The sequence below is a fragment of the Vulpes vulpes genome, chromosome 3 (genome assembly GCF_048418805.1).
Source record: "Vulpes vulpes isolate BD-2025 chromosome 3, VulVul3, whole genome shotgun sequence".
NCBI lineage: Eukaryota > Metazoa > Chordata > Mammalia > Carnivora > Canidae > Vulpes > Vulpes vulpes.
In genome coordinates, this window is record NC_132782.1 from 13826915 (window position 1) to 13853738 (window position 26824).

A 26824-nucleotide genomic window follows, 5' to 3' on the forward strand; every position below is an offset into this window, starting at 1 on the left:
CATCTACTGACAGTATATAAATTATGAGATGGCCTACTTAAGATCTTTCTCCTAGATGTGTTTAAGGGGATTTCCTTATGTTGCGCCTTGCTACTCAAGTTTTTTGATAACACAGATTGACACTACCATATCTACAATTGGCAAGAAAACATTTACATAAAAGTACCCAAAAGAAAAAAAGGAAAATCTACTTTTTAAACTATCTCCAGCATTTAACACTGAGACCCAACGTCTAACCCTTTTGCTCTAGCTTTAAACACAGCAGGTCAGTTTTAAGAACAAGGTAAAGCAACAGTATTTTTTTTTTTTTCAAGGAAGAAATTAGCTTTCAGTCTTTTGCCTAGGGTTGCCAGAAATGAACGGAAAAACAAATATATTATTGTAGCTACCATGTATTTGTCTTCTCTTACAGAATGTGACCTTTTGAGCAGTAAAACATTTCCCACTTTCCTGCTTACAAAATGAAGGGGAAGCTTACCTGGCATCTGGAGCTGGGGGTAGGAGGGAGAAGGAAGCCATATTCCTTGCAGGTAAGTCTATAAAATGCTATGTCAAAAAGAAGTCAGAATGACCTTTTCCAAGAGGTAAGAAGGCAGCTACCCATATGGCATTAGTTAAGGATTGATGAAAGGCTGGCTTAAATGCAAGTCTCTACCCACTAGCTGGTGGAACACAATACACATACATGTTATGCCCAGATAGCCACAGGGAATAAAGACAAGCATACTATTTCTCAATAAGATAGCCCACACTTCGGAATCACTGGTCTAGCCAAAGACAGGGAGTATATTTTTGTATGTATGTGTGTTTATTTACCTATGTGTGTACACATATATCAGAATCTTGATGTGTAAAGAAATGAGAAGGGTACAAAACGAGGCAGCACGGAGTTTCTAATCTGATAGACACTGGCCAGAACAATCCTCCAGCTCCCTCTCATGTGGGCTGCTCTATGGGAGGCAGTTTATCTGGGCCCAGACAGGGATCACATGACCTCAAGGAAATAGGGAATTCCCAAACAGGGAATGGAGAATGAAGAAATCGTATGGCAAGGATCAACAACAGGTTGTTGGTGGCAGGGCTTTGATTCTTGAAGAGCATGTAACTTTGGAGGTTTCTCAGAGAAGGACATTGGACCTATGAGGGAGTGCTCGTGGTGAGAGAAGGGGCAGGTGACTATCAAGTTGCACACAGGAGATCACTGAGGGCATTCCATCACGCACATTTGCTGACGACTTAGTGATTCTAAAACTGGGGCCCATGGGTATGCTCACAGACTCCTCTATGAATGTTTTCAAATGTTGTGTTTCTGTGTTAATTATAATCAATATCGTTCTCTCTCTCTCTCTCTCTCTCTCACACACACACACACACACACACACACACACACACACACACACAGATTTGTATTCTGGGACATCAGGTTAAGTCCATTTCAGGGATCAAGCTACCAGTTCCACTTTAAAGTCACACTCACTAGCCTCAAGTGATCGCTGGTGTAACCTGCTCATCCCACCACATCTCCCTGTAAACTGATTCTCCAGCTCTCCTACACAATTCTCTCTTTCATCTCTCAAACCTCAAACTTCTTTCCCTTCCTCACTTTCAACTGATCACACTCCTTATCTTATGGAGAAAATATAAACAATGGAAGAGGACTTCTGGCTTCACATAGCCACTCTCCTCCATCTCCTTGCACATCTGCCTGCCCTTCCATGTGGTGGCTGCGCTCGCTGTCCGACAGGGGACTTCTCCATTCCTCTAAGGCTCACCTAGGTGGATGTCTGGATATCATCCTGTCCCATCTATCTGAGGACACAAGTCTTACAATGTCCCCTCCCTCATTCCGTGTGTCTTTCCCATTAACTTATAAACAATGCCTTTTTAAAAATGACTCTCTGTACTCCATATTTTCATTGGGCTATTACCCCATTTCTCTGCTCCCCTGGAACAGTAACTGTTAAGAGTTACCTGTACTAACAAGTAATCTATTCATGCTGTCTCGTGTCCTCACCTGCCACTCTGTCCTGAATCCAGTTCACTTAGGCTTTTGTCCCCAACACTCCACCAAAACAACTCTTGCCAAGGTCAAGAATGCACTGCATTTTGCCAAATATGATGTGAATTCTCAGTTCCCATTGTCCTTCACCTATGAATACCAACTGCTGCAGCTCTTGCCTCTTGCCTGTCTTGAGACATTTCCTCTGTTCGGTCTGCAGGACCGCCTTCTCTCCTCTACCTCATCAGCCTCTTCTTCCCAATCTGTTGACTGCTCCTCATCCATGTACCACCTGAGAGTGTGCTAGAAAACCTGTCTTATCTTCATTCGCTCCTAGGTGATTTCCATCTAATTTCATAGCTTTAAATACCATAAGCACCAACAATTCTCAAATTATCTCTAGCCCAGAATTAAATCTCCCGTGAAATCTAGACTCATGCACCCAAATGCCTACTTGACATCACATACATGTCCACTAAATAATCTAAGCTCAGTACTTCTGGAATTGAATTCGTGATTACACACAAACCTGCAGTCCCAACTCTCTTCCCCTCCATTCACCCATATTTTCAGGCCCAAAACCTTGAGTAGTAATCTTTGAGTTCTCTCTCCATCCAGAATTCAACAATTATTTGCCAATTCCATTGCTCCCTGCCCTGGTCCAGGTCACATCATAGCTCTCTGCAAGGCTGCAACAGCCTGCCAATGGGCTCTGCGCTTCCACCCTAAATGGTCTCTGTATGGTCCAGTCTCCATAATTCAATCACACTGCTTGTTTTAAAATGTAACTCAGATAGGCTCACAAATCTCTAACGGTTTCCCACCCACTAACAGTGAAGTCCTCAGTCTTCACCACAGGCTACATGTCCCTACATGATTCAGCCTTTGCTAACTCTCTGGCCTGATCCCGTAACCCCTTTGGTCACAGTGTTTCCCTGGCTGTTTTTATAGTTGCTTGTAACATGCTCCCTGCTCAGAATCTTTGCAATCACCATTTGCTCTGCCTGGAACTCCTTTGCTGCAAACAATCTCATGGCTTAATTCTTCACATCTGTCAGGTGTCTGCTCAAATACTACTTTGAGAGACCTTTTGTGGTAGGCAGGATTCTTTGATGGTCTCCAGTACCGCTGTCCCCTGGTGTACGTGCCCAGCATAATCCTCTCCCCCTGGGTGTGAACAAGACCTTTGCTGTCACTCCCATGCCTAAGTTAATGTGATACAGCAAAGGTAAAGCGATTTTGTAGATGTAATTCAAGTTCCAAAGCAGGTGATTTTGATTAATGTAGATGGGACTGGCCTAATCCAGTGAAAAACCTTTAACAGAGGGACTGAGCCCTTGAAGGGAGGGAGATGGCTTCCTCCTTCTGCCCTTGAAAAAGGCAAAGCTATGCTGTGAACTGTGTGCGTTAACGGGTGGTCTATAGGAGCCAAAGGCCTCAGTCCACAACTGCCAGAAACTGAGTTCTGCCAACACCCAAATTAGTTGGAAGAAGACCTCAAGCTCCAGATGAGCATGCTTTCATTGCAGTGTTGTGAGACACAGCCGAGAGACCGTTTAAGCTGTGCCCAGAATTCTGAGCTACTAAAACGGAGATAATGGGTGTTGTTTTAAGCCACTCAATTTGTGGTAACTTATTATACAACAGGAGAAAGCTGTTATGCCTTAATACAGACTAGCCCTCCCAGACTTTCTTTCCTCCTGACTGATGTAGATATTCCTGCAGAGTACTTGGTTTATCATGTAACTAATATGAATACTTGAGTATTTCCTCTCCCTGCCTCCAGAGCGTACATTCCTAGAAGGCAAGAAATTTAAATTTGTCTTTTTCCTCCCACTGTTGCATCATAGCCCCTAGACAGTGCAATGCACATAGCAGGTACTTAATACTTACAGAACGAATGACTAGATTCGCTGCTTACATTTATGTCAGCACAGGGTGACCACAAAAACTTAACAGCATTTAACTCATAATTTTAAAAGGTTATTTCTCAAAGTACCAGGACTGCCCTTAGAGGAAACCAAGTATGTATCTTGAGAGATTCGAGAGTTATCAAATATGAAAAAAAAAATTGGTTTAAATGAATACCTTGAAAACATTTAGGGGAAAAAATGTATATAATTAGGCATGAACATATACTTACCAAAAGTCATGCTAAATTTCTAAAAATAAAAATTCATCTTTATTTTTTTGGAAGTATTTCCAGGTAGTTAGATTCAGAAAAAAATCATTGGTAGGTCTTAATTTCAGTCATAATTTAAAGGGATCCTTTTATAGATATCCCTCTGAGTAGTTAGCTAAATATCCACTAAAAAGCAGTAAAGTCAATAGGATTTGTTTCTGGTTGAGCAACTATACCAAAAAAAAAAAAAAAAAACTCACTAATTTTTGAAAGCCATGTAGAAAGTGAGTGGTATCCAAAAGATGTCAGAAGCCTCTGTTGAAGTGTTGAACATGTAAAATAAATGTTGTGGATAAAGATGTAAAAGACAGGCTCGTCAGATGGGCAACAGACACATATCCAAACATAACTAATATGCAACCCTGACAATCATGAGTGAAACATGGATGGGATGGGGGGACGGCAGGCAATGGGTCAAAACCAACAGGTTCACTATTATAGTGACAAATGCTAAGACATACAGAGTGAGTTTTTTTTTTAAGATTTTATTTATTTATTCATGATAGACATAAAGAGAGAGAGAGGCAGAGACACAGGCAGAGAGAGAAGCAGGCTCCATGCAGGGAGCCCGACGTGGGACTCGATCCCGGGTCTCCAGGATCCCACCCTGGGCCAAAGGCAGGCGCCAAACCGCTGCACCACCCAGGGATCCCCAGAGTGAGTTTTAAAACATAAGTTGTAGTTCAAATTAGGCTTGATAGCCCTTCAAGTGGAAATAACAAAGTCAGAGGTTTTGTTTGGCTGTTAGGTCATGCTAGATCGGTCTCCAAGATGCATGGCTATTTCAAAAGGCAATGGAAATTTAGGCTGATTTAGGAGAAATACAGATTGTGAACAGGGAAGAAAAAAAAAATCACATAATCTTACCATTGTATTCTAGCCTGCTAAGGCCTTATCTGGAGGTCGGCATTTAAATGCGGGTGCAACAACATTACACTGGAAAGTGACTCCATGAAGAAAGTTCTGAGGTCAAATAGGTCTTAGAGTACACCAACTTACATTCCTTCCCTGCAGAAAGTCTTAGAACCTTTAGTATGTTAATATCCCTTGTGAGCTCCAAAATGAAGTGTGTACGTATGTGTGTGTACAGGTAGATGGACACTATGCACTGTTCCTTAGCTTATTTGAAGGTGGACCCTTTCTGTAGGAAGATATGTAGGACTAGGGATCTAAGCCACAAACTCAGGAAGAAACCATCCAGGCCCGTGAGGAACCAGGTAACAAAAGCCAGTACAGACTACTTGTCAATAAAGGTGAACAGCCAGGATTGTAAGCAGGATATAGAAGCATGTTATGAGAAGCAAGGCTTACTTGTACTGTTTTGCCTAGAAAAAAAGGAATAAGTCTTATAAAACTACAAATGGGGATCCCTGGGTGGTGCAGCGGTTTGGCGCCTGCCTTTGGCCCAGGGCGCCATCCTGGAGACCCGGGATTGAATCCCATGTCGGGCTCCTGGTGCATGGAGCCTGCTTCTCCCTCTGCCTGTGTCTCTGTCTCTCTGTCTCTCTCTCTCTCTCTCTGTATGACTATCATAAAAAAAAAAAAAAAAAAATACAAATGGCTCTCAGAAAAACAAGGGGATGCGCTTGTTCGATACTGTTCTAGTACCTAAAGCAAAAGCAAAACAGTACCTGGAGGTAAGGCTCAGGAACATCTATGTGTTTTAAAACACTCTCCAGAAGACTTTTATCCAGAGAACTCGGTATCTGCTCTCAAGCATGAGAGCCCAGAATAGGAAGATTGTTTGAATCTCTCAAGGAAGAAGTGAACCATGACAAAGTGTTTTATTTTTTTTTTAAGATTTTACTTATTTATTCATGACACACACACACACACACACACACACACACACACAGAGAGAGAGAGAGAGAGAGAGAGAGAGAGAGATAGGCAGAGGGAAGCAGGCTCCATGCAGGGAGCCCGACGCGGGACTCAATCCCAGGTCTCCAGGATCACGCCCTGGGCTGAAGGTGGCGCTAAACCAATTGGCCACCAGGGCTGCCTGACGAAGTGTTTTAGAATCACAGGAGCGATTCACGCAAGAAGAGCTCAAGTACACACAGAGGCTGAGTAGATACCCAGCACACCACAGAAGAAAAAAAATCCTGCTTACATAAAGTAGGAGGCTGGATGACAGGACTCTGAGGGTCACTCCCAACACCTCACGCTCGAGTGGGCTGGACGGTAACCTCCAATCTCACTCACAGCTCTATCTCAGGAACACAGGGCTCGGCCCAGTGATTTTATCATACATATTGGTGGAATGAATAAATGAACATGTGAAAAGTAAGTGAAAGTAGCACCTGGTTCCAAAGTCCAACAAGAAAGGAATGGGCTACTTCATTCTTTGGGGATCACTAAATTCGCATAATTGCAAATCGTAATCAAGGCTACTTTCAAATATAAGGAAAGGAGTCTCTCATAATAATTTTACTTCTTGACTGGAAACTCATCTCTGAATTAAATCACGCCGAGGCTTGCTGTGCAGCTCCCCTGGTAAGCGTGTGAAAACACACGGCAGATTGTAAATGACCATCAGAAGGAAGGGGTGATTACGGTCACGATTATCCACCCTGACAGACCAGGAGCACTCAGATGGCTGGAAACCGACCTTGAAGACGAAGCCCCTTGTTTATAGCCGCGGCTCTGAAAATGGTCCATCAGCCATATGTTTTATTTGTTGAATTGTCAAAGGAGAACATATGTGTAACTTACTTTAAAACACCTTCAAAAATGTGATGGTATCCTGACTAACCTGGCGACTTAAGCTGTTTAAGTGGAAGCAAGTGTGTCTTCAGACACCATATTCTCAACAAAGAATCCACATCAAGACGAACTTTACAATTTAGAAGTCCATGAAACAGAAAGAACTTTCGTTCACTAGATACAGAGTCTGCACTGTCAGGCACCATACTTGTATCCATTTCCTAGAAGACTGAGGGTTCTTTCAAAATACATCTGTCATTTCTCCACAGTAGCTGATCAAACCTGCCACTGAGAAATGTTCTGAACAGGCAACTTGTAGTACAAGCATGGTTTATTTCTGTCACACTGACTGCTGAAGTGTGAAAGAAACTCATTAAAAATCTCTTACTGTGATCTTACATTGTAAAAAAAAATTTTAAAACGGGAAAAAAAGCCCAAGAAAGAAAAGGCAAGGAAAAAACTTAATGAAGGGTACACTGAGCCTGCAGACACACTCATCTGATGCTTTCGTTCTTATTCTTCTTTAGTAAGCAATTAGAATAGAACAATTAGCCCTGGGAATAATACCGCATACACTAGCTGTTTGGCGAAATCAAGTAAGTTAACAATTTTATTTTATGCTAATATTATGAAAAGTTAATGAAGGAGATAAGAATATTGTACTATAGCAAAAGCAATATAAAATAAACAGTATTATTTACCTTAATCTTAAAACGAGGTTCACAGCACAAGAAGCTTCTCTATAGTCTTCACTAGCATTGGGTAGGCCCTTTAAAAAACAAAACCGCAAACACTGTTATAAACTCAGAAAAACAAATGAATACAATCGTTTATCCCTTGATTCATACGACCCTTTCTGGAAATTTCCAAACCAGGTCTTTATGCATGGCAGGTCCTGTGTGGCCACATAACACCTCAAAGTGAAGGTTGGAATGATGCCTAATTCCCATCCCAGCTGGAGAGCCAAATGTTTCAAGCAGAAAACCTCAGTTGTAGGGTGGGTCCTATGAACAAGTGGTATAAGCTGCAGTAAGTCCAATGAAGAAGGGTCAGCTATCTTAAAGGGGCATCCCGCTGGGGCCTGGGGATGTACAAAGGTCGAGCACCTTAACCCCAGAGGGGGCAGAGGGAGGTGAGATCCAGTCGATTAGGTCACTGTTCATCTTCCCTGTCTTTCTCACCTAGAACCTCTTTCCTTAAAAATAGATCATAAACCTCAAATGCCTCTACTCCACAGCCCCTCCCTACTCCTACAAATCCCTGGACAGTAGACCTTCCCTCGGGAGTAGAAGACAGATTTTAGGTCAAGACTTGGTTCTGCCACTGACCAGATATGCAACCATGAGCAAGTCATTCTCTGAACCTCTTTTCCCCACTTATGACATGGGGATATTACCAGTCTCAAAAGTTTGCTGGAAGAATAAATAATGTATATGACAATGATTTAGCAACTATAATTGATATAAATTGTCCTAATCCTCTTTCCTGTTTCCCTCATTCTATTGGCCTTCTGACAAATTATCATTCCTAACTTGCCATTTGTCATTCAACCAGTCCCCTCAGTTTACCTCAAGTTGTTTTACGGAGTTGCCTGTTAGAGTAAAAAGACCTGAACCGAATCCTGGCTCTGCCTCCAACCAGTTATACAACCTTGCATGAGCCACTTAACCTCTGCAAGTCTATGTTTCCTCAGCTACAAAATAAGGGACAAGGACTAGATGTCTGACTCCAGGCTTCCTGTAACCATGAAATCTCATCATTCTCTCCGCAGTTTACAGCTGCTTTCATCAGCACACAACAGGTAGGATGAAAATGAATTTATCAATGGATATGCAGATCTGAAGGACAAAGATGTGATCCCAAGGCTGGTGATGCTTGATAGTATTATGACTTTGAGAACAAAAGGGCTTGCCTATTAATTATACAACAAAACCAGAACAAGGGCCTGAACTCTGGTACTATGCCCGTGTCCCTCCCCTGAATTGCTCAGCACCCTGCATCAGCATCCAACATAACTCATGGCATATGCTTTCCATCATATGACTTTTAATATAAATGCATTCCACAGTCCCTGGACTTTTACTTTTACAAGGCAAGTTGTAGAGATAAATTGGCCCATAAATTCAATGATAAAAGAATTATGAAAACAGGTTGTAGAAATCCAACAGGGAGCCAAAAAGAAAAGACTATCAATTAACTCTACAGTTTTGTGGCTAGAATCTAACAGAATGGGGAGTCATTTTCTTTCCTTATTTCACACAGTACCAACAATTTCAGAAGCAGTCTGGTAATCAATCCTTGGTTTTGAACCTATCATTTAAAGGTTGGAGGTCCTGAAAATCATGGTCAAGAGTAACAGTACTCTTTTTTCCATACCTATTTAAAAAAAAAAAAAAAAAAAAAGTTTACAAGCCCCAAATCTGATGGACTGCCCTGAAACTGTCTATCTTCTGAAAATGTTGTTTTTTTTCTAATAATAGGTCAAATCATCTCAAACGTAAATAACTAGTGGAAAAACATACCTGAGAGTCCTGCACAGAGAGGGACTGTATTTGCTCGGGTATACTGCTGGCATTCACCGCCATCTGTTAAGAGAGCCATCATTACAGTACTTAAGGAAACCAAAATGAGACATTAAGGTCAGTGCGGTTACACTAAGTCCCAATTATCAGAGACAATTTTACAGAAGTAATTTTAAAGCAGTTTTTCCCAAAGTGTGGCCCTTTGACTACCTTCATTGGAATCACCTAGGACACAGTAAAGATTCCTGGGCCCCACTAGCCTATGATTCAGAATTTCATGGAGATGAAAAAGAATGCATATCTTTAACAAGTGCCCTGGGTGATCCTAATGCTTTCAGAGAGCCACTGAGCTAAAGTGAAAAGGCATGGACTATTTGATATTTTAAATTTGGTAACAGGAAGATGCTCTAGGACCATTTGTTCTTGTCAAAGAATTTCATCTAAAGTTAAAGGTCTTCAATGAAAGGATGTTAGGATTAGCAACCTTTAATCATTACTTGACCTTTAATCATTACTTTGAACAATTTATTCACTGGATTTAAAAAATATATAAGGATAGCTGGACTTTTAAAGCACATTTCCCCCAAAGAAACGCCAAACTGATAGGTTATTTTTTCTCTCGAGTTGGAAATCCAACCCTAACGTGGTACCAAAAGTATTTTTGCCTCAATCCTTACTTTTGTGAACTCTGTGCTCTCAAACAAAACTTGAAAGACCAAAAAGAGAAAAAAACTAGAAGAGGAACAGCAATGATAATGAAAAATATATATTATTTTCTAAAACTACTATCAATTCTAAAAATAATCGGAAGTAAAAAAAAATAATCAGAAGTCATCAGAAATTTTTCACAAGTTTTCTAAAGTTGAAGACGTAAAATTCTTACTGTCTGGGCTTCCTCAAAATAGCTATGTTAGTAATGAAGTAAGAGGGGGAAGTGTACTAATGTCTGCAGTTTACCTTGAAATGCATCTAAAAAAATGAAGATGGACTCGGATAAACAGATGTGCACGTGATAAAGCATAGTAATGGTAGGATATAGGGGGAGGTACGTGGCTGTTCACTATACAACACTTTTAATGTTGCTATATATTTGAAAATTTTCATAGTAAAATGTTGGGGGAAAATGACTATATAAGAAGAAATAACCTGTATTCTTTAATCAGCCAGAGGACCTGGGCCTACACCAAAGGGATCCCTTGTAAAGAACCCTTCATGCTGACTGATCCCACAATCTCCATTAAGGCTTGAGGTACAACCAAAAGCCACATCAGCACTTACAGAATATTCTAACTTCTAGTCAAAAGACTACTCTAAACTGAAAATCCTTAATGGCGTTTACTAGATATGAAAACGTCTCCACCTCCTAGGAAGGTCCCATTTTCTGCCCTGCTCCCTTACTAGGCCATCATCAGGATGGCTAACCAGACTGGGGGCTGGATCCCTAAGTTCCCTGGTGCCACCCCACTCTGTAGGAGCAACCCTGCACCTAACAAAGGGACTAGCCTCTGCTTCTTGCCGGTACACAAGCAAAACAGGTAATTTCTCAGGAAAATATCCAGAGGTGCACAGGAGTGGTGGAGAGGAAAGTTTCCTGTGCAAAACATCTTCCTTGATGACCGATCACCCACATGTTACCCTGTGGACCTCATTCTATCAGTTCAGGATCTATATATTTTTAAATATTAAAAAACTTACAAGAAAGCTAACATATTAAGCAGGTGTTATTCATCAGAGTGTAATATAAATTTGCTTACTAGAATGGCGGGGGGGCGGGGGGCTTTAAGCAGTTTGCTATAAGAAGCACATTTGACAGAATGGATGTTTGATTGAAGGGGAAGAGAAGGGGATCCCTGGGTGGCGCAGCGGTTTGGCGCCTGCCTTTGGCCCAGGGCGCGATCCTGGAGACCCGGGATCGAATCCCACATCGGGCTCCCGGTGCATGGAGCCTGCTTCTCCCTCTGCCTGTGTCTCTGCCTCTCTCTCTCTCTGTGGCTATCATAAATAAAAAAAAAAAAAAAGAAGGGGAAGAGAAGAACAGATTACGGGTGGATCCCACCCTGGAAAGAGCCCTCTGAGACTGGGTGAAAGAGGGGGCAAAGATCCCAAAATAGAGAAATCTTTTTCTCCTAATCTTCTCCTTTTCTATTTTTAAAATTACTAGGCTAAATGCAGTGTGTTATCCTGGATCAGATTGCAGGACCAAAAAAAAGGGGGGGGGGGATTAGTGGACAAACTAGTAAAATACGAACACAGCGTGCAGTTTAGGTGATAGTGATATAGCACTTCCGTTTCTTAGTCGTGAAAAATATACCAGGGTCCCATAAGAATGTAACGGTGGGTGAAGGGTGTACAGGAACTTTGTACTATTTTTGCAACTTTTCTCAAAATCTAAAATTGTTACAAAATAGAAGGCTTATTTTCAGAAATACAGAAGATTTCTGATGACAAATCTAACATTAATCACAGAAAGTCAGAAAGCCAGTCACCTGAAATAAGAACGTCTTTTAGAAAATGGTGGCAGAAAAGTATCAAGTCAAAGCCATCTGTGATGACAAAGCTAAGCCCAATAAATTTGGAGGGAGAAATCAAATATTTGCCTCCATCCACAAATGTATACGATAACACAACATGTATACGATATCACCGGAAATACACTAACAAAGCTAACAGCAGTTCTAACAATCAGGCAACAGCAATGAGTAAACATAAGCAATAAATTTAGCTTTTGCATTGTGACTAATCTCTAGTAAAATTAACTCAACCTAAATCCACACCCAATTTATTTTCTCCTTAGAACAAACTATCAGAGTCAGGAAACAGAACATTTGCACCATTAACCTAGCCTAGATTATGTAATAAAATTCTTCGATGTAGCTCTTATGGGCTTTTGAGGCCTCAGCCAACAAACCTTACCACCTGGCTTCATTACATGTGGTTAAATAAGGACCACGTCTCCTGGGGGGTTCTGAAACATCTTTTTTTTCTCCCTACTCTCCTTCTTTTTTCTTCTTGGATTTCAGACAGATATTTATAATAAATCCTCAGAAATTTCAAGCAATCTTCCTGGATTTTAGTGTGGACTTTTGGATTCAGAATGACTGTTGTGGTTTTCCTAGCCAGTATTTTTTTTAAGATTTTATTTGTTTATTCATGAGAGGCAGAAACATAGGCAGAGGGAGAAGCAGGCTCTCCACGGGGAGCCCTGATGCGGGACTCGAACCCAGGATCCCAACCTGAGCCAAAGGCAGACGCTCAACCACTGAGCCACCCAGGTGCCGCTAGCCAGTGTTCTTGATCCTAGCCATGCATCAGAATCGTGTAAGCCACTTTCTAAAAATCCCAGTTGCCTGAACATCACTCCCAGCTACCAAATCACAATCTGAGGGGCGGTTCTGGGCATCTGCATTGTTAAAGCTTTCAGTTTCTCTGATGTGGTGTCAGGGTTGCAAATCATTTGTTTTCATGCCACCTAACAGAGGGGCTGCTGTAAAAAGAATGCTTCTTTCAGTGGAAGCCTTAGCAAAGGTCTCCCTCAGTTAAAGGAAACCCAGAGAAAGCATGAATGTAAAGATTAAGGCAATTTTACATTTATATAGAAAATTAGGAAATAAAGCAAAACGGATTTTTAAAATCATAAAACATGTTTTGATTATTTTCATAATCTGACAAAAACAGATTCCCAAATCACTGGTCAAAGAAGAAGATCAATAATGAGATAAGAGCTGACAGGTTTTCTATAAGCTAGGATGGCATATAGGCTAGGAAACCCCACCTAAGGAAGCCAGTCTTGCAAATACCACCCCAGACCCCCACATCTCCAAAGAGATGAGAAGATTCCAGAAAGCAGGCTCTCTGCTTTGCTTTTGTAGAATTCCCACAATGCCACAGACCTAATAATACTGCTTCATGTAAAAATCAGGCACAGATTAAGTATCTGCTTAATTAACTTCATTATTAATACTATTGTTATATTATTAATATAGTTACCTTTAAATCACCACTGGCTTCTGCCATCCAAGTAGAATATAATCATAAATAAACGAAATGAGCATAAATTATCTATTTACGACAAACTGAATTACCAGTAGGTCTTAACTAATACTTCACAAAACTATTCCTAAAACGTCAGATTAGGAAAACAGGAGGACCGGGCAGCCCCTGTGGCACAGCGGTTTAGTGCTGCCTTCAGCCCAGGGCGGGATCCTGGAGACCCAGGATCGAGTCCCATGTCGGGCTCCCTGCATGGAGCCTGCTCCCTCTGCCTGTGTCTCTGCCTCTCTCTCTCTGTGTGTATCTCTATGAATGAATAAAAAATCTTAAAAAAAAAAAAAACCCTTTAAAAAAAAAAAAAAGAAAGAAAAACAGGAGGACCAATTTTCTTGAGTAAAAATCCCAAGACAGGTGGTGTAACTCTGGCCCTTTACACGTTACACTGGAATTTTTCCCGGATTTAGGAGATCTCCAAACATGCCACACCAGGTATATCTTCCCAAGGCCCCCCTAACAAACACCCCACCTTGACTTCCTTGATCTTCTCCAACAACTGCTGTAATACCTGGACAATCTGCCTTGTACATTATCCTAGGGAAGTCAAAGAGCCCTTTACAAATTAAGGATTTCTAAAAACACCACTTCCTTCATCGGAGCATCTTACTCTGTCTGAACATGGAAGTACTAAGTAAGGCTACCTTCTCTGAACTTCAGCTCAATTACGTAACATCTTCTGATTTTTCCCCCACTCTCTTCTGACCTACTCATAAATATGATATGCCTCTTCAGGCACTTGTTTTATATCTATTTCAGCATGTGGATATTCAGGTCACCAATGAACATGTATAGTGTCCACTAAATGCAAAAGCAACACAAATATGAATACTAGCCCACTCTTCTAGTGGCTTCTAGTCAAGTCAATAAACTGCAATTTAAATGATGAGCATTCTAGAAAAGCTTATTAAAATGTAAACTCTGACATTTAAATGTGCCAGTTGGCACAGATAAGCATTTTCACCCTCAAAGATGTTTAAGAGTGGGGAGGCGGCACCTGGGTGGCTATGCCTGTTAGGTGTCTGCCTTGGGCTCAGGTCATGATCCCAGGGTCATGGGATCAGCCCCACAAGGGGCTCCCTGCTTAGCAGGAAGCCTGCTTCTCCCTCTCCCTCTGCCATTCCTCCCCTCCCCCCAACCTGGCTTGTGCTCTCTGGCTCTCTCTAGCCCTCTGTCAAATAAATAAATAAAATATTTTTCAAAACATATTTTTAAAGTATAAGGTACACTGTCAGAAGGCTATATAAATTGGTACTGCTTTTTTATTCTCAGCTTTGTTGTGATACAATTCACAAAAACGTGAGATAGTGGCAGCCCGGGTGGCTCAGCGGTTTAGCACCACCTTCAGCCCGGGGCCTGATCCTGGAGACCCGAGATCGAGTCCCACGTCGGGCTCCCTGCACGGAGCCTGCTTCTCCCTCTGCCTGTGTCTCTGCCTCTCTCTCGCTCTCTCTCTCTCATGAATAAATAAATAAAATGTTAAAAAAAATTAAGATAATTAAAAGTGGTTCAGCTTTTGATAGCTATTATAAATTCAAAATCAGATTTTTGTCACAGTTCTTTAAATTCTTTAAAATTATTTTACTTGACTATGTGCCCCTGAAAATGCATACACAAAATGTTAATGGAATGCAGTTTATAACAGTAACCTCAATGCTCACCAAGAAGTTAATGGTTAAATAAGCCATGTAAATCCACCCAGGGTAACATTACTTGGCAGTTAAAAATAGAGGCAGGGGCACCTCTACGGAAAGAACACTAGGGGTGAGAGGGGTCGTAAAATAAAAGTGGCTCTTCAGGGTTTTTTTTTTTTTTTTCCTAATCGTTCCATACCTTTTATAAGTCTTTGTGTCTCTTTCAGTATCTTTTAGTATCTTTTCAAGATCTTTCAGTATCTCTTTCACCCTGACCAACCCATTTAAAATTAAAATCCCCTAGCACATCCCCTGTACTTTCCACCCCGTTTTTCCCCATTGCTCCTACTCCATGGTAACAAACCACATAATTTACTGATTTAGGAAAGCTGTTGCTTGTTTATCTGCTCCCATCAAAATGGAAGAGCCACAGGCACATGGATTTCATGTTTTTTTTCCTCACTGATGAATCCCCAAAACCTACTAAAACAGTACGCAGAGTATGCATGTATGCGTGTATGCGTGTGTGTGTGTGTGTTGCCTATTTACATAGTCAACAGTTGTAATTCTTTTTGTAACAGATAAATAGTTTTTTGCCTCACAAAAAGTGAACTTAGGTGGTTGGCAGGTCAGGGAGCTACTTTTATTAAAAGCTGAAAGGACAGACGAACCATCATTGTAGCTGCTCTTAACACAGCTCAGGATGTTGAAATGCCAGCCCTGAAAAACAAACAAAACTAGGGGGAAGAAAAGGAAAAAGATAACAAAGCAAAAAAACTGCCCTGAGGAGCTATGCAATAGCAGGTGGGGCTGATTATTCCTAAAATTTCGTCAAAGTGTTTACGTTCGAAGACATTAACCCTTTCACAAAAATAAGGCTATCTATGTGTTTCCTTAATTATAAACCAGCTTGGGAACAGACATGCACCTCTGGGAAATCAAATGAGTTGAGACAGTGAAGAGCCTAAGACAAATCCCACCTGAGAAGGTCGATAGTGATGATAATTAACTGCCAGCATGCTATCCATTACTTTTTCCTGTCTATGCAGAAAATACTCTTGCCAAAAAGATGCCGTTCATATCCAAATAACAGATCAGTTAGCAGAGCAATTTCAAAAAGCACATAGAAAGATACTGTCAGAATAAACTTAAATCCTCAAGAGGAAAGACCCACACCCATCAAGGTCTGTACCAGGTGAGGCAGGATTCAGTGAATACGTTCCAATAAAGACATCCCGTAGTGAACCAATACGAATGCTTTCTGCATCATGCTGCTACCTGAATCCCATTATTCTGTTCTCTAAGCAGGATGGACACTTTTAGTGAGAGACACTCTAGGAAGCAGATGAAAAAACTTGGACTCTGCACTTCACTGAAAGTAAAATTGGAAAGTGGGCAGGAAGAGGGCAGAGATCAGGATACCTGGCTAAGATCATTCTAAAGACCAGCACATGTGTGGAGCCCCTGGGTCCTACTGTGGAGCTCATCACCACCATTTGTAACAGAGAGGGACCACTTCCTTGATGAAACATATTTTATGTATAAAATGAAAAGGTTAATTCTTGTGATAAACACAGGAAGAAAGAGGAACTGAAGGACCGTTAATAATGGGAGGCAGGCCGACTGAACAATCCCTAGGGAAGGCCTATGGGTGGGAAAGGAAAGATGAAGAGACCAGAAGGAGGGCGGAGTAACAGAAACAGTGGCTCTGGCTCCAATGCGCTCTTTTCAGAAGGTCCAGTTGGCTACTGCCCCTTAGTGTGGAATGGAAGATTTACTTCACTTCATCAAAAAGAAATGTCTGCTAATTAAAAAAAAAAAAATTGGGATGGATATCATTTTGTAACCCAAAGTCTTCTGTTTTCTTAATGAGAATTTATCAAGGCACACATTAATTGCTAGGTCTATAAAATATTTGGAACGTTTAAATATATTCAAATTTTCTCTAAAAGAATTAGCAAGGCTTTTGAACTATAGTCATCATTAGTCATTAGGATAATTAACCAGATGAAAGAAATAAAGTTAATCAAAAGATGACCAGTTCTCAAAGGGAAGCTAAGGAGTGTTCCTTGCCTACAAAATTACCCAGGAGATGGTAAAGCCAAGACCAGAGTCAATGTGAAGTTTCCAACCATTTTATATCTGCCTTATTGTAAACTAAGAATCTAGAAGAGATTTTGCCTGTACGCCTACTGTGTTTTCTAAATGACAGTAATATGAAGAATTGAGATCAATCGAGTACTAAGTTGAGCACCCAGCGAGCGCTTTATATGTGCATAATTGTGGTAAACCTCACAGCAACTTAAAAGGAGTATGATCATCACCATCTGACAAGAGAAGGAAACTGAGGCTCAGAGAATAAAATCATCTGTCCCAATTTATAAAGCCCAAAAGTTACTCAGAATCAGGACCTGCAAGTCTACATGCCTTTTCTCTTCTGCTACTCCATGAGAATAAAATTTTGAAGTCTCTTCCCCAAATGGATCACACTCTGACATCACAAGGGGCAGTGGAGGGGGGTCAGGGGGGGTCAGTTGGTCCAAATATTTTAAAATAAATAACCACCACTCACCTCTGGATTTTCTTCTTTTACTCTTCGTGACTGTAAAACAATTGCATATCCATTAATACATGCACACACCAGTAAAACAATAAAACGTGCACAGGTTAGCTCACCATCATCAAGGTCACCTACCTTTTCTTGAGAAAAGGCTGCCTTCCCTTCTTCACTTTTCTCATCCATCTCGTCGTCACTCCACTCCCAGTCACCGTCCTCGGTTTTATGAAGGTGACCACTCGACCCAGGAACTCTTCTCACCTGAATCAAAACACACCCGCCCAACTCTTCACTAGTTGAACACAAACAGTGCTCGCTGGCACTGCTACGTGGATTACACAGCACACGCCTATCCTGAAAATACCCTGACTGGTTATGAATTCGGGGATAGCAGTTAGTACCCAAAAAGACCACACGGCTCGCAAACTCCCATACACTTCCTCTTTCTAAAGATACGGTATTCCTGAAGTGCATTACTACACACATGAACAAAATATTTTGGAAGAACACCAGGCACATCAGCCATCGGGATCAAACCCATCCTTCACTTTTGCTTCAGTTAACGTTAACACTTCATTAATTACTACACATGAAAGGCCATGTGGTCGGCTTCAAGACTGCCTAAGGAAATGCAAGCGAGCAACAGACTGCTGACAGAGGGAAGGCAGGGGCATCAGGCAGCCTAATGAGGCATACAAGTCTAGGGGTGTATCAGCGATCTAAAACCTACGTCAGGGAGAAAAAAAAAAAAAGCAAACACCCTTCAGTGGCCACCTTGCTCTTTTTCAGAACCTGACATCGCATTTCTTTTCCTAGGATTCTGCTTAAACTACTTGAGCAAAACAAAACAGCATCAGACTATTCTTAACCCACCTTGTAACACTTGAGAGACTTGGGGGATTGCTAGAAACACAGCAAGATAATCAGCAGCTATGCCAGATAATCTGAACAGATTATATCAGTCTTCCTCGAGGATTTCAAAGTTTCTTTGAACTAAGATAGAGATGTGATTCAGGGGTATGCTTTCCAAATGCCTGGTGTGGTTGGAAAAGCAAAACTTTTAAAAGGACAGGCCTCTAACCAAAATAATTTGCCTTAAAAAAAAAAAAAAGACTTCGACGTAATTAAAGCAATGCAGCAGATGAACATGTGAACATAACGGCCAATGATCCACTGATTCAGAGAAATTTCAAGGGGAAAAGGACCTTGGGAGACTGTCTAGTCTGACCCCCTCATGTTACAGATGAGGAAATGAAGGCCCAGAATGTGACTGAGAACATTCAGCTCTAAGGACAAAATTAAGGCAAGAAAAAAGGCCTTCCAATTCCCAAATGTAAGACCTACCCCATTGAACGATCACTGTAAAACTGAAGTTGTATCAAAACATCCTGTGAAGATTTGGAAAGACTACAGAGTGAAGAAAACACTATTTTCCATAATAGAAACTAGTTATATCATGGGAGCTTCATTAATCCTGAGGGAAGTACCAAGGCCTTAAGGGTAAAGTAAGTATTTATACACGTGTTCAGTCAGAGTCCATTCACAATCAATGCAGGCTCGGGGTTGGGCTTGACTTAAAGACATTATCACGTGAAACCTGTAAAACCAAGCCTGACCACTTGGTCTAGAAGATCTGAGCTCCAACAGGGAAAGTTAAAAAATAAAAAGTTCTTTTTCATAACTGCAAACAGTTATGCTCAGTTAAAAAAAAAAAAAAAAAAAAAAAGCTTCTCTCCACTCCAAGAAAACTAATTCACCTTTGAAACAACCCCTTCTGTGCTTGACATAAGATATTTTTCCCATTTACATTTTTTGAAACATTGGAAAAGACCTAATGATAGTGATTTTAATGTGCTAACAGATGCTGGCAAAGTAACGTAGGGAAAAAAAAATGCTGAAATGCACTTCAAGACTTTCAGAACAGACTGCTCTTTAAAACTACAAAGAAACGGATAGAGGAAGAGAAAATAATTTTTTTTTTTTTTAAGATTTGAGAGAAGAGCAAGAGCGCACACACACACAAGCAGAAGGGGTAGAGGGAGGGGAGAGAGAATCCCAAGCAGACTCTGAGTGCAGAGCCCAACACAGGGCTGGATCCCACCACCCTGAGGTCACAGACTGAGCAGAAACCCAGGGCTGGGGCGCTCAATGAACTGGGCCACCCAGGTGCCCCTAGGGAAAATAATTTTCTGTTGACAAATACGATAAAATTATTTTCCTAACAATACAATTGTTTCCTAACAATTCAGGATGATAGCAACATGGAGGAAAAAAATCTGTATTCGTGACTATAGCAAAAGAGGGAAATCTGTGTTTAATGACTGCATTAGAAGAATTTAAAGCCACATCTATTATAAAACATACTTTCAACTAAGAGGTGAGAAAACAAGGAAAATTATATATCAGAAACAGAACTCTACCTTTACTGAAACCACAAAAAACAAGCATGGTTGACGAATTAGTATTCAGTACTAACAAAGAGATCACACTAAGGAAATTCTCTCACAACAGAGATAGTGCAGCTTCACACCCTAAAATTTCATTTATGCCCTTTTTCCTCTGTTTACAAGATCTGCCAGTTTTGTTTCTACAAGCAGGAGCCAACCACAGACAATAAAACGGCCACCTTCTATTTTATTTTAGAACCCTGGCTGTCTCCCTCCTAGTTTTATTTGCTGGAGGAGAGAAAGATAAAGCAAAATGTCTAAGATTATAGCCTCAGACACTGAAAGAAATGGTGGCTTGGGCCTTTAAGTAATAAATACTGAACAAATAAATGTAGAAATTAAGACAAAAATATTATAAAATCTATGTAGCAGAAAATACTGGTATAGGAGCAGCGGGAATAAGAATACAGATCTGTTAAGAGCATCCTCTTGCTTCACTGGAAGGAAAAGAACTTGCAGCATAATCTGAAACCCTGGTTTCATGGTCTATTTATAGGACACTGACCTCCACAGAAAAGACCAGAAAGCGATTCCACAAAGGTACATCCTTGCAGGGACTCCAGGAAACAACTTCAACCTTCCAGAGCCAAAGCAACTAAGTTTCACATAGTTTAACAAATGGGGTTGTTATTTAGGAACTAATGAGTATTTTCCAAAATAAAAAAATGGGGGAGGGGGGGCAGCCCGGGTGGCTCAGCGGTTTAGCGCCGCCTTCAGCCCAGGGCCTTATCCTGGAGACCTGGGATCGAGTCCCACATCAGGCTCCCTGCATGGAGCCTGCTTCTCCCTCTGCCTGTGTCTCTGCCTCTCTCTCTCTCTCTCTCTCTCTCTCTCTCTCTCTGCATGAATAAATAAAAACCTTAAAAAATTTTTTTTCCAAAAAAAGACGTGTGAAGGCTTCTGTCCTTCCCCATCTCCTGCAATGACAAGGATGGCAGTTATGGTGGCACTGCTTTCACTGTTAAATTAATCACTTAGTAAAGCCAAGGGGTGGTAGGGGGTTTAAAAAAAAAAAAAAGAATGCAATGATTCTCAGAGAAATGAGCTCAGTCATAAGCCCACAAATTCCTCAGGTCCAACAGTGAGATTAGACAAGGTTTTACCTATGGTAACACTTATTCCCAAGACTGGGAACAACATATAGTTGAGCAGTTCTACTGATACGTCATGCCTCTGAAAAGAAAGTTATTTTTCTTTCCCTTTCTTGAAACCCTGTATTTATGAAAATCCATTTTTTAAAAGATTTTATTTATTCATGAGAAGCGCAGAGAGAGAGGCAGAGCCACAGGCAGAGGGAGAAGCAGGCTCCCTGTGGGAAGCTTGATGTGGGACTCGATCCCAGGACCCCAGGACCATGACCTGAGCTGAAGGTAGATGCTCAACCGCTGAGCCACCGGGGCACCCCTGAAAAATCCATTAAAAAAAAAATGAACCAAAGTTCTGATTCCCACCAGAAAAGAAGTCAGATTCAGACAGAAAAACCGTGTGGCTCCTGGGCTACTTCTGGTGGCCACAGGATCCCACGTGGGAGGCAGAGCTGGACTGCAGCAGCCTGCAACAGGGAATGGCAGCAACAAGGGGAAGTCACTGGAGCAGTCTGACCAGTGTTCCCAGCCGTGCCCCTCTGAACAGGAGCTTTGTATAAACAATCAGGACCCAGGGTCTCTATAACCTCTCACGTGGCCACCTGGCCTCTGACACCAGAACAGCAAAGAAGGTATGAAGGACAGATGAAGACCATCAGCAGATAAGGTATTAAGACAGGGTGCTGCACAGGTTAGAAATTAAAGCGGGTTTCTCTAACGGAGGATGAATGTGACCCAAAGAAAACCCAAAATTTAGCAGCGTTTGTCCAATCCTGCCTGGCCCCTCTTCCCAGGGCCCCTACCAGCTGCTTCCACTGCTACATTAACTTCTCCCTGCAGGGGGGATTTCAGCGTCTCCTTGGAATGATTTCTCCGCCAGTGGGAAACCTGCATTCCACTTCTCCTCCACCTGTTGAACATACAGCCTCACCACAGCCTGAACCTGAGTGACCCCAACACGGTAGAAAGCAGTCCCCAGTAACCTTTCCCTTATCAGGAATCCTACTGACCAGAAGTATTAAAAATGTTTGTAATTAATCGCTGTTTACGAGGTCTTCGAGGTGCTGAGAAATCATCAAAAATAAAATTAGAGGCACCTGAGTAGCTCAGTAGGTTAAACATCTGACTCTTGATTTCAGCTCAGGATCTCAGGGGCATGGGATCAAGCCGCCCATCGAGCTCTGATGTGGCAGAGTCTGCTTGTCCCTCTCCCTCACCTCCTCCCTCCCTGCTTGTGTTCTCTATCTCTAAAATAAATTAAATCTTTTAAAAAATAAAATAAAATTAGACTAAGGTTTCAGCAGTAGTACTGCCCTCCCCCCCATACTCTGATAGAGGTGTCCTATGACCTGACACCTCCATCCCACACCTACTATCTGGCATCACTGTGCTCTCCGGCCCTGGCCCTCCCCTGCCTCTTCCGTCAGCCCCTCCAGGCTTCACACCTATCTTATAGGGTCTGGAGCCCACAGCTGACTTCGCTGATGCAGCACTTATTATACTCCACCCCCACCCCCTTCCTGGACAAGTCACACGTGGGAGGAAAGCCGGGGGTGGGGCTCAGTCCAAATACCCATCCTTCGTTCCTGAGTGAATGGGGGCTAGCGATGCTGCCCGGTGCCACTACAGAGGGCGGCTGGCCACTCCTAGGTGGGGTATCAGTCCTGCCACGACCCTGCCACTCAAGGCCTGGTCCCTGGACCACCAACAACAGCCTCACCGGGGAGCTTATTAGAGATGCTGGATCTTGGGCCCCGCTCCAAACCCACCAAGTCAGAATATTCCTTTTAGCAAGAGCTTCAGGTGATTCCTACTGTCTTCCAGGATGGAGAAGCGCCGTGCTGAGCCCTTCCCTCTCCCCAGGCCGGAACACCAGCCGTTATTTATATCAGGTAGGACTGTGCTCTGAGCACTTTAACCCCCTAACTGACCTCATCTTCAGGGCAGCCTCGTGAGCCGAGAGCCCTCCTACTCCCCGTTCTTCTGAGGGAAGGCTCCAGTGCAGGGAAGTGAAACACCTGGCCCCAGCCACGCAGCGGGGGAAGCAGGGCCTGACCCCAGCTTTGCAGAGCCGGGCTCTGTGGCTGTGGCTCACAGGGGTCATCTCGAACTGCCCCACCGGCCACCTGAGCGCCAAGGCCCTCCAGCCTGTACCCAGCTCTTCACGATTCTGCGCCGCTCCTTCACGCTCCCCCCACCCCCAGCCGTGGCCTCCTTCCCTCCCGTGCATGGGAAAGTGGATCCCTGCTCCTCGAGAAGCCCAGGCCTCCTGCGTGCGTGCTCCTCGTGGATCTCCACACTCGCTCACTGCCCCCAGACCCTTCCAGCCAGGCCCTGCTCCTCTACACCCCCCAGGAACACATTCAAAACTCTCCTGCCTCTCCCCCAAGGACCGTGACTTCACACCTGCGTCAGGCAGGGCTCCTCCCTGTTGCCCCAGTGCTTCCCTGTAGCCACAGCCGACTCTGGGCTGCTGCTCCTGCTCCTGTTCTCAGTCCTTCCCCGCCCCGCTGCTCCTTGCTCTGTGCCCTCGAGGGGGCACGGCCTCCCGCTGTCATCTAAGCTGATGACCCTGGAAACGTCGTCCCTCGGTCTTGTCTTCCAAGTGTTCTCGGGAGTAAGAACGTCCGCTCGATCTCCAGGGAGCCATGGAGCTCACAGCGGCTGATGAGAGTCCACCGGTAACATTTCAGAAAGTTTGCAAGACAATCGACTTGGCACTGGTCACGTAAAATTGGCTCCCGTAGGGGTATTTACACAACGGCTACTGGAAAATAGTACAAATTAGGATTTGCACCCTCCCCAGCTTCACTGCCGAAATGTTGTCCATGTCTACAGCACACCACAGGTGGTAAGCCTCATCTTAGGGGAATGTTATAAAATTTGACCAAGACATTTCATGTGAGCTTAGTAGTCATTCCTGGGAATAGCTATTTTACAATGGCAAACATCTCCATTCTACACCCAGGCCTCTTAAGTTTCATTTTTAAAAACAACACATCTTTAAAATACACACATTGATTTTTATATACCAAACTCATGCCAACCGAGGTAAAGGTAAGAGAGGCAACTATCTTCATATTACTCAGACTGACACAGCTTGGGATAATATTTATTATAAAAGCATCATAAGGAAACACAGTGCTCTATTTTTTTTTTAACACAAAAGTGAGAAGAGTAACCTCTGAAAAATCATGTCAGGCAATGCAAACATTGGATCCATGATGATTGATACCAATACTGCAAGCCAAGAGACTAAATAATATCGTTTAATACAAAGTAAGAAAGGAAAACAAGTGATGTATTTACAAATAAAAATGTTTTGTATAATGTGTTATTTAACATAGCTACATACATATAAGTTTTGTCTATAGATTTTTTTTATTTCATCTATGTCCCTAAGTGTTCAATATGTTCAAAGGCACCTGAACCCTTGTTTTTCTAATCTTTAGATCTGGAAAATAAAGCATTCCCTTATTTTCAAGTTACCTTTACAATTAGGAATGTATGATAAATCCTGTAGACAGGATCAAGAATTTCACACCTGATTGCTTTTCTGTAAAGTGGAAATATACATCCTTGCCAGTTAAAGCATGGAATGAAGTTCTCAAACTTTTGTAAATACTAATATGACAGTAGATCGATAGTAAACACATGTCATTGAAAAATCATTCACTTTGTTTATAACGATTTGGAACCTTCATTATTTGACAGAATGTGAGAAAAGTAACATGTGAAAGATAGAAAAGTACTGGTCTACTTTACATTTCTGTTTGCACATTCTAACCCCAGAGCAGTAATAGATAAATATTATTTCTACTAAGCATCTCGCTCTAGAAATTGTGTATAGAAACTATCTGCATGTAGCAGTCACTAGATTGTGGCTTCATAAGGCCCATGTTTCCTATAAATTGTTTCAAATACAAAGAATTTAAAATAATTCCATTTTGAGTTAAAATGAAATAGCGCTTCTGAAATTCCTTCCCCTTCCCCCTCCCCATCGCCTTGGCCAAGGGGCACAGTCATATAAAGTTCTTAACATGATGTCTGGCATATAACACAAGCTCAAGACGTGACAGGTGTGGTATCACTAACAGATTTCATCTTTCTCACAACCCAAATCTATCCAACGTTCTATTCTACAAATTATACTTCCTCCACTGCCATTGGGCTTGACCAGGTCCCTCCTTCAATGCTGGTTTTTTTTTTTTATACTTCCAGTTGGTTTTGTTGTCTTTCCTGTTAAAACAAGCTGCTTATCAACCTCCTGGCCACTAACCTCCTGCCTATTTTATCCTTCATATTGCCACTAGTCACACATGAGTGCTCTCTCAAAGATACCGACAAGAGTTCACTACTGCCTATAGAACGAGTCCAGATTCCTAAGTATTCAAGTCTCTCCATACCCAAGCTCCAAAAGACCCTTCCAAGACTTCTTTCCCACCATGTCCTTTAAGACACCCCACAATCCAGTTACATACAAATTGCATACTTGCAGGACTCCACCATCTTACATGTCATTACATACAAACCCTGGCCTGATCTGCCCTTCTACGTTCTCTTATTCCTTTCTTCGAATCCAAGGAGCTTTAGCCAATTCTCCCCAAGTGGTATTTGTGCCCGCAACTTTATATTGTCCTACTCTGGGATGCCTGGGTGGCTCAGTGGTTGAGCATCTGCCTTTGGCCCAGGGCGTGATCCCAGGGTCCTGGGATCGAGTCCCACACCAGGCTCCCTGCTTAAAGCCCGCCTCTCCCTCTGCCTGTGTCTCTCATGAATAAATAAACTTAAAAAAATATATATATTGTCCTACTCTGTACTACATCCAGTGGACGACATACCAAACCTTATACTCCTTCAGGACAGAGACCCAGCCTTAGCCCTTTTTTTTAAAAAAGCATCACTAATGTATTCATTCAGTCGGCAAAGTTTTATTCAATACTTCCTTAGATGGCAAGCTCGAGACAAAAGATAAACTGTATAAAACTCTACACCATGGAGTAGTCCACGATCCAGACAGGTGGACAGACATTTAAAGCCAATGATGTCAATAAAATGTGCCTGCCCCAAGAAAGATACAAGCACCGTGGGGCTGCAGAAGAGAGGATGGTGTCTGCTGAGAGGGATGGCACAGAGACCTGTTGGTGAAGGCGAGTTAAGAGCTCACCAAACAGAGAAGCAGAGACCTCTCTCTACCTGGAGAAAGGTAAGAAGTTACCGAGGTCTCCCCACTCATGTGATGTGTCTGGGTCATGAAGTCCTGGGGCCTAGGGGTTGGCTTTAAGGAAATGGCTAAGAATTAAAGCTGGAAAAGTTGTGTGAAGAACCCGTATAGTAGGAGCGGCAAATCCGAAGGCCTAGAGAAGGCAGGCGGGGAAGGGAAGGGGGACCCAGTGAGGCCTGGTGGTCTGGGGAGGACCCGTCCCACCTAAAGGGGGTGCCAGGCATCAGCGGAATGCTGCTGAGGGAAGCAGCCCCCGTGCAGCCAGATCTTTGGATTCTTCCAGAGAAGCAGATAATTTGGATTTTTAGGTGAAAGCTCTTGATTTTTTAAAATGTTAACAAGTATGTCAAGTAAAAAAAAAAAAATCCCGCTGCAAAGCCTAAAAGCGATGTGTCTGTGGGATAAATTTGGCTTGTGCGTCTGC

General features: G+C 42.4%; 1 protein-coding gene across 11 annotated transcripts in view; it reads right to left on the reverse strand.

The window, feature by feature from the left end:
• STK39 (serine/threonine kinase 39) overlaps positions 1–26824 on the reverse strand; it is a 437393-nt gene that overhangs the window by 105885 nt on the left and 304684 nt on the right. For all 11 annotated transcript variants that reach the window (XM_072751854.1, XM_072751856.1, XM_072751855.1 and 8 more), the window contains 4 exons: positions 17783–17905; positions 17660–17689; positions 9410–9472; positions 7589–7656 (listed from right to left, as the gene is read on the reverse strand). In XM_072751854.1, coding sequence (XP_072607955.1) covers positions 7589–7656; positions 9410–9472; positions 17660–17689; positions 17783–17905 — 284 coding nt within the window. The remainder of the gene's footprint in view (positions 1–7588; positions 7657–9409; positions 9473–17659; positions 17690–17782; positions 17906–26824) is intronic.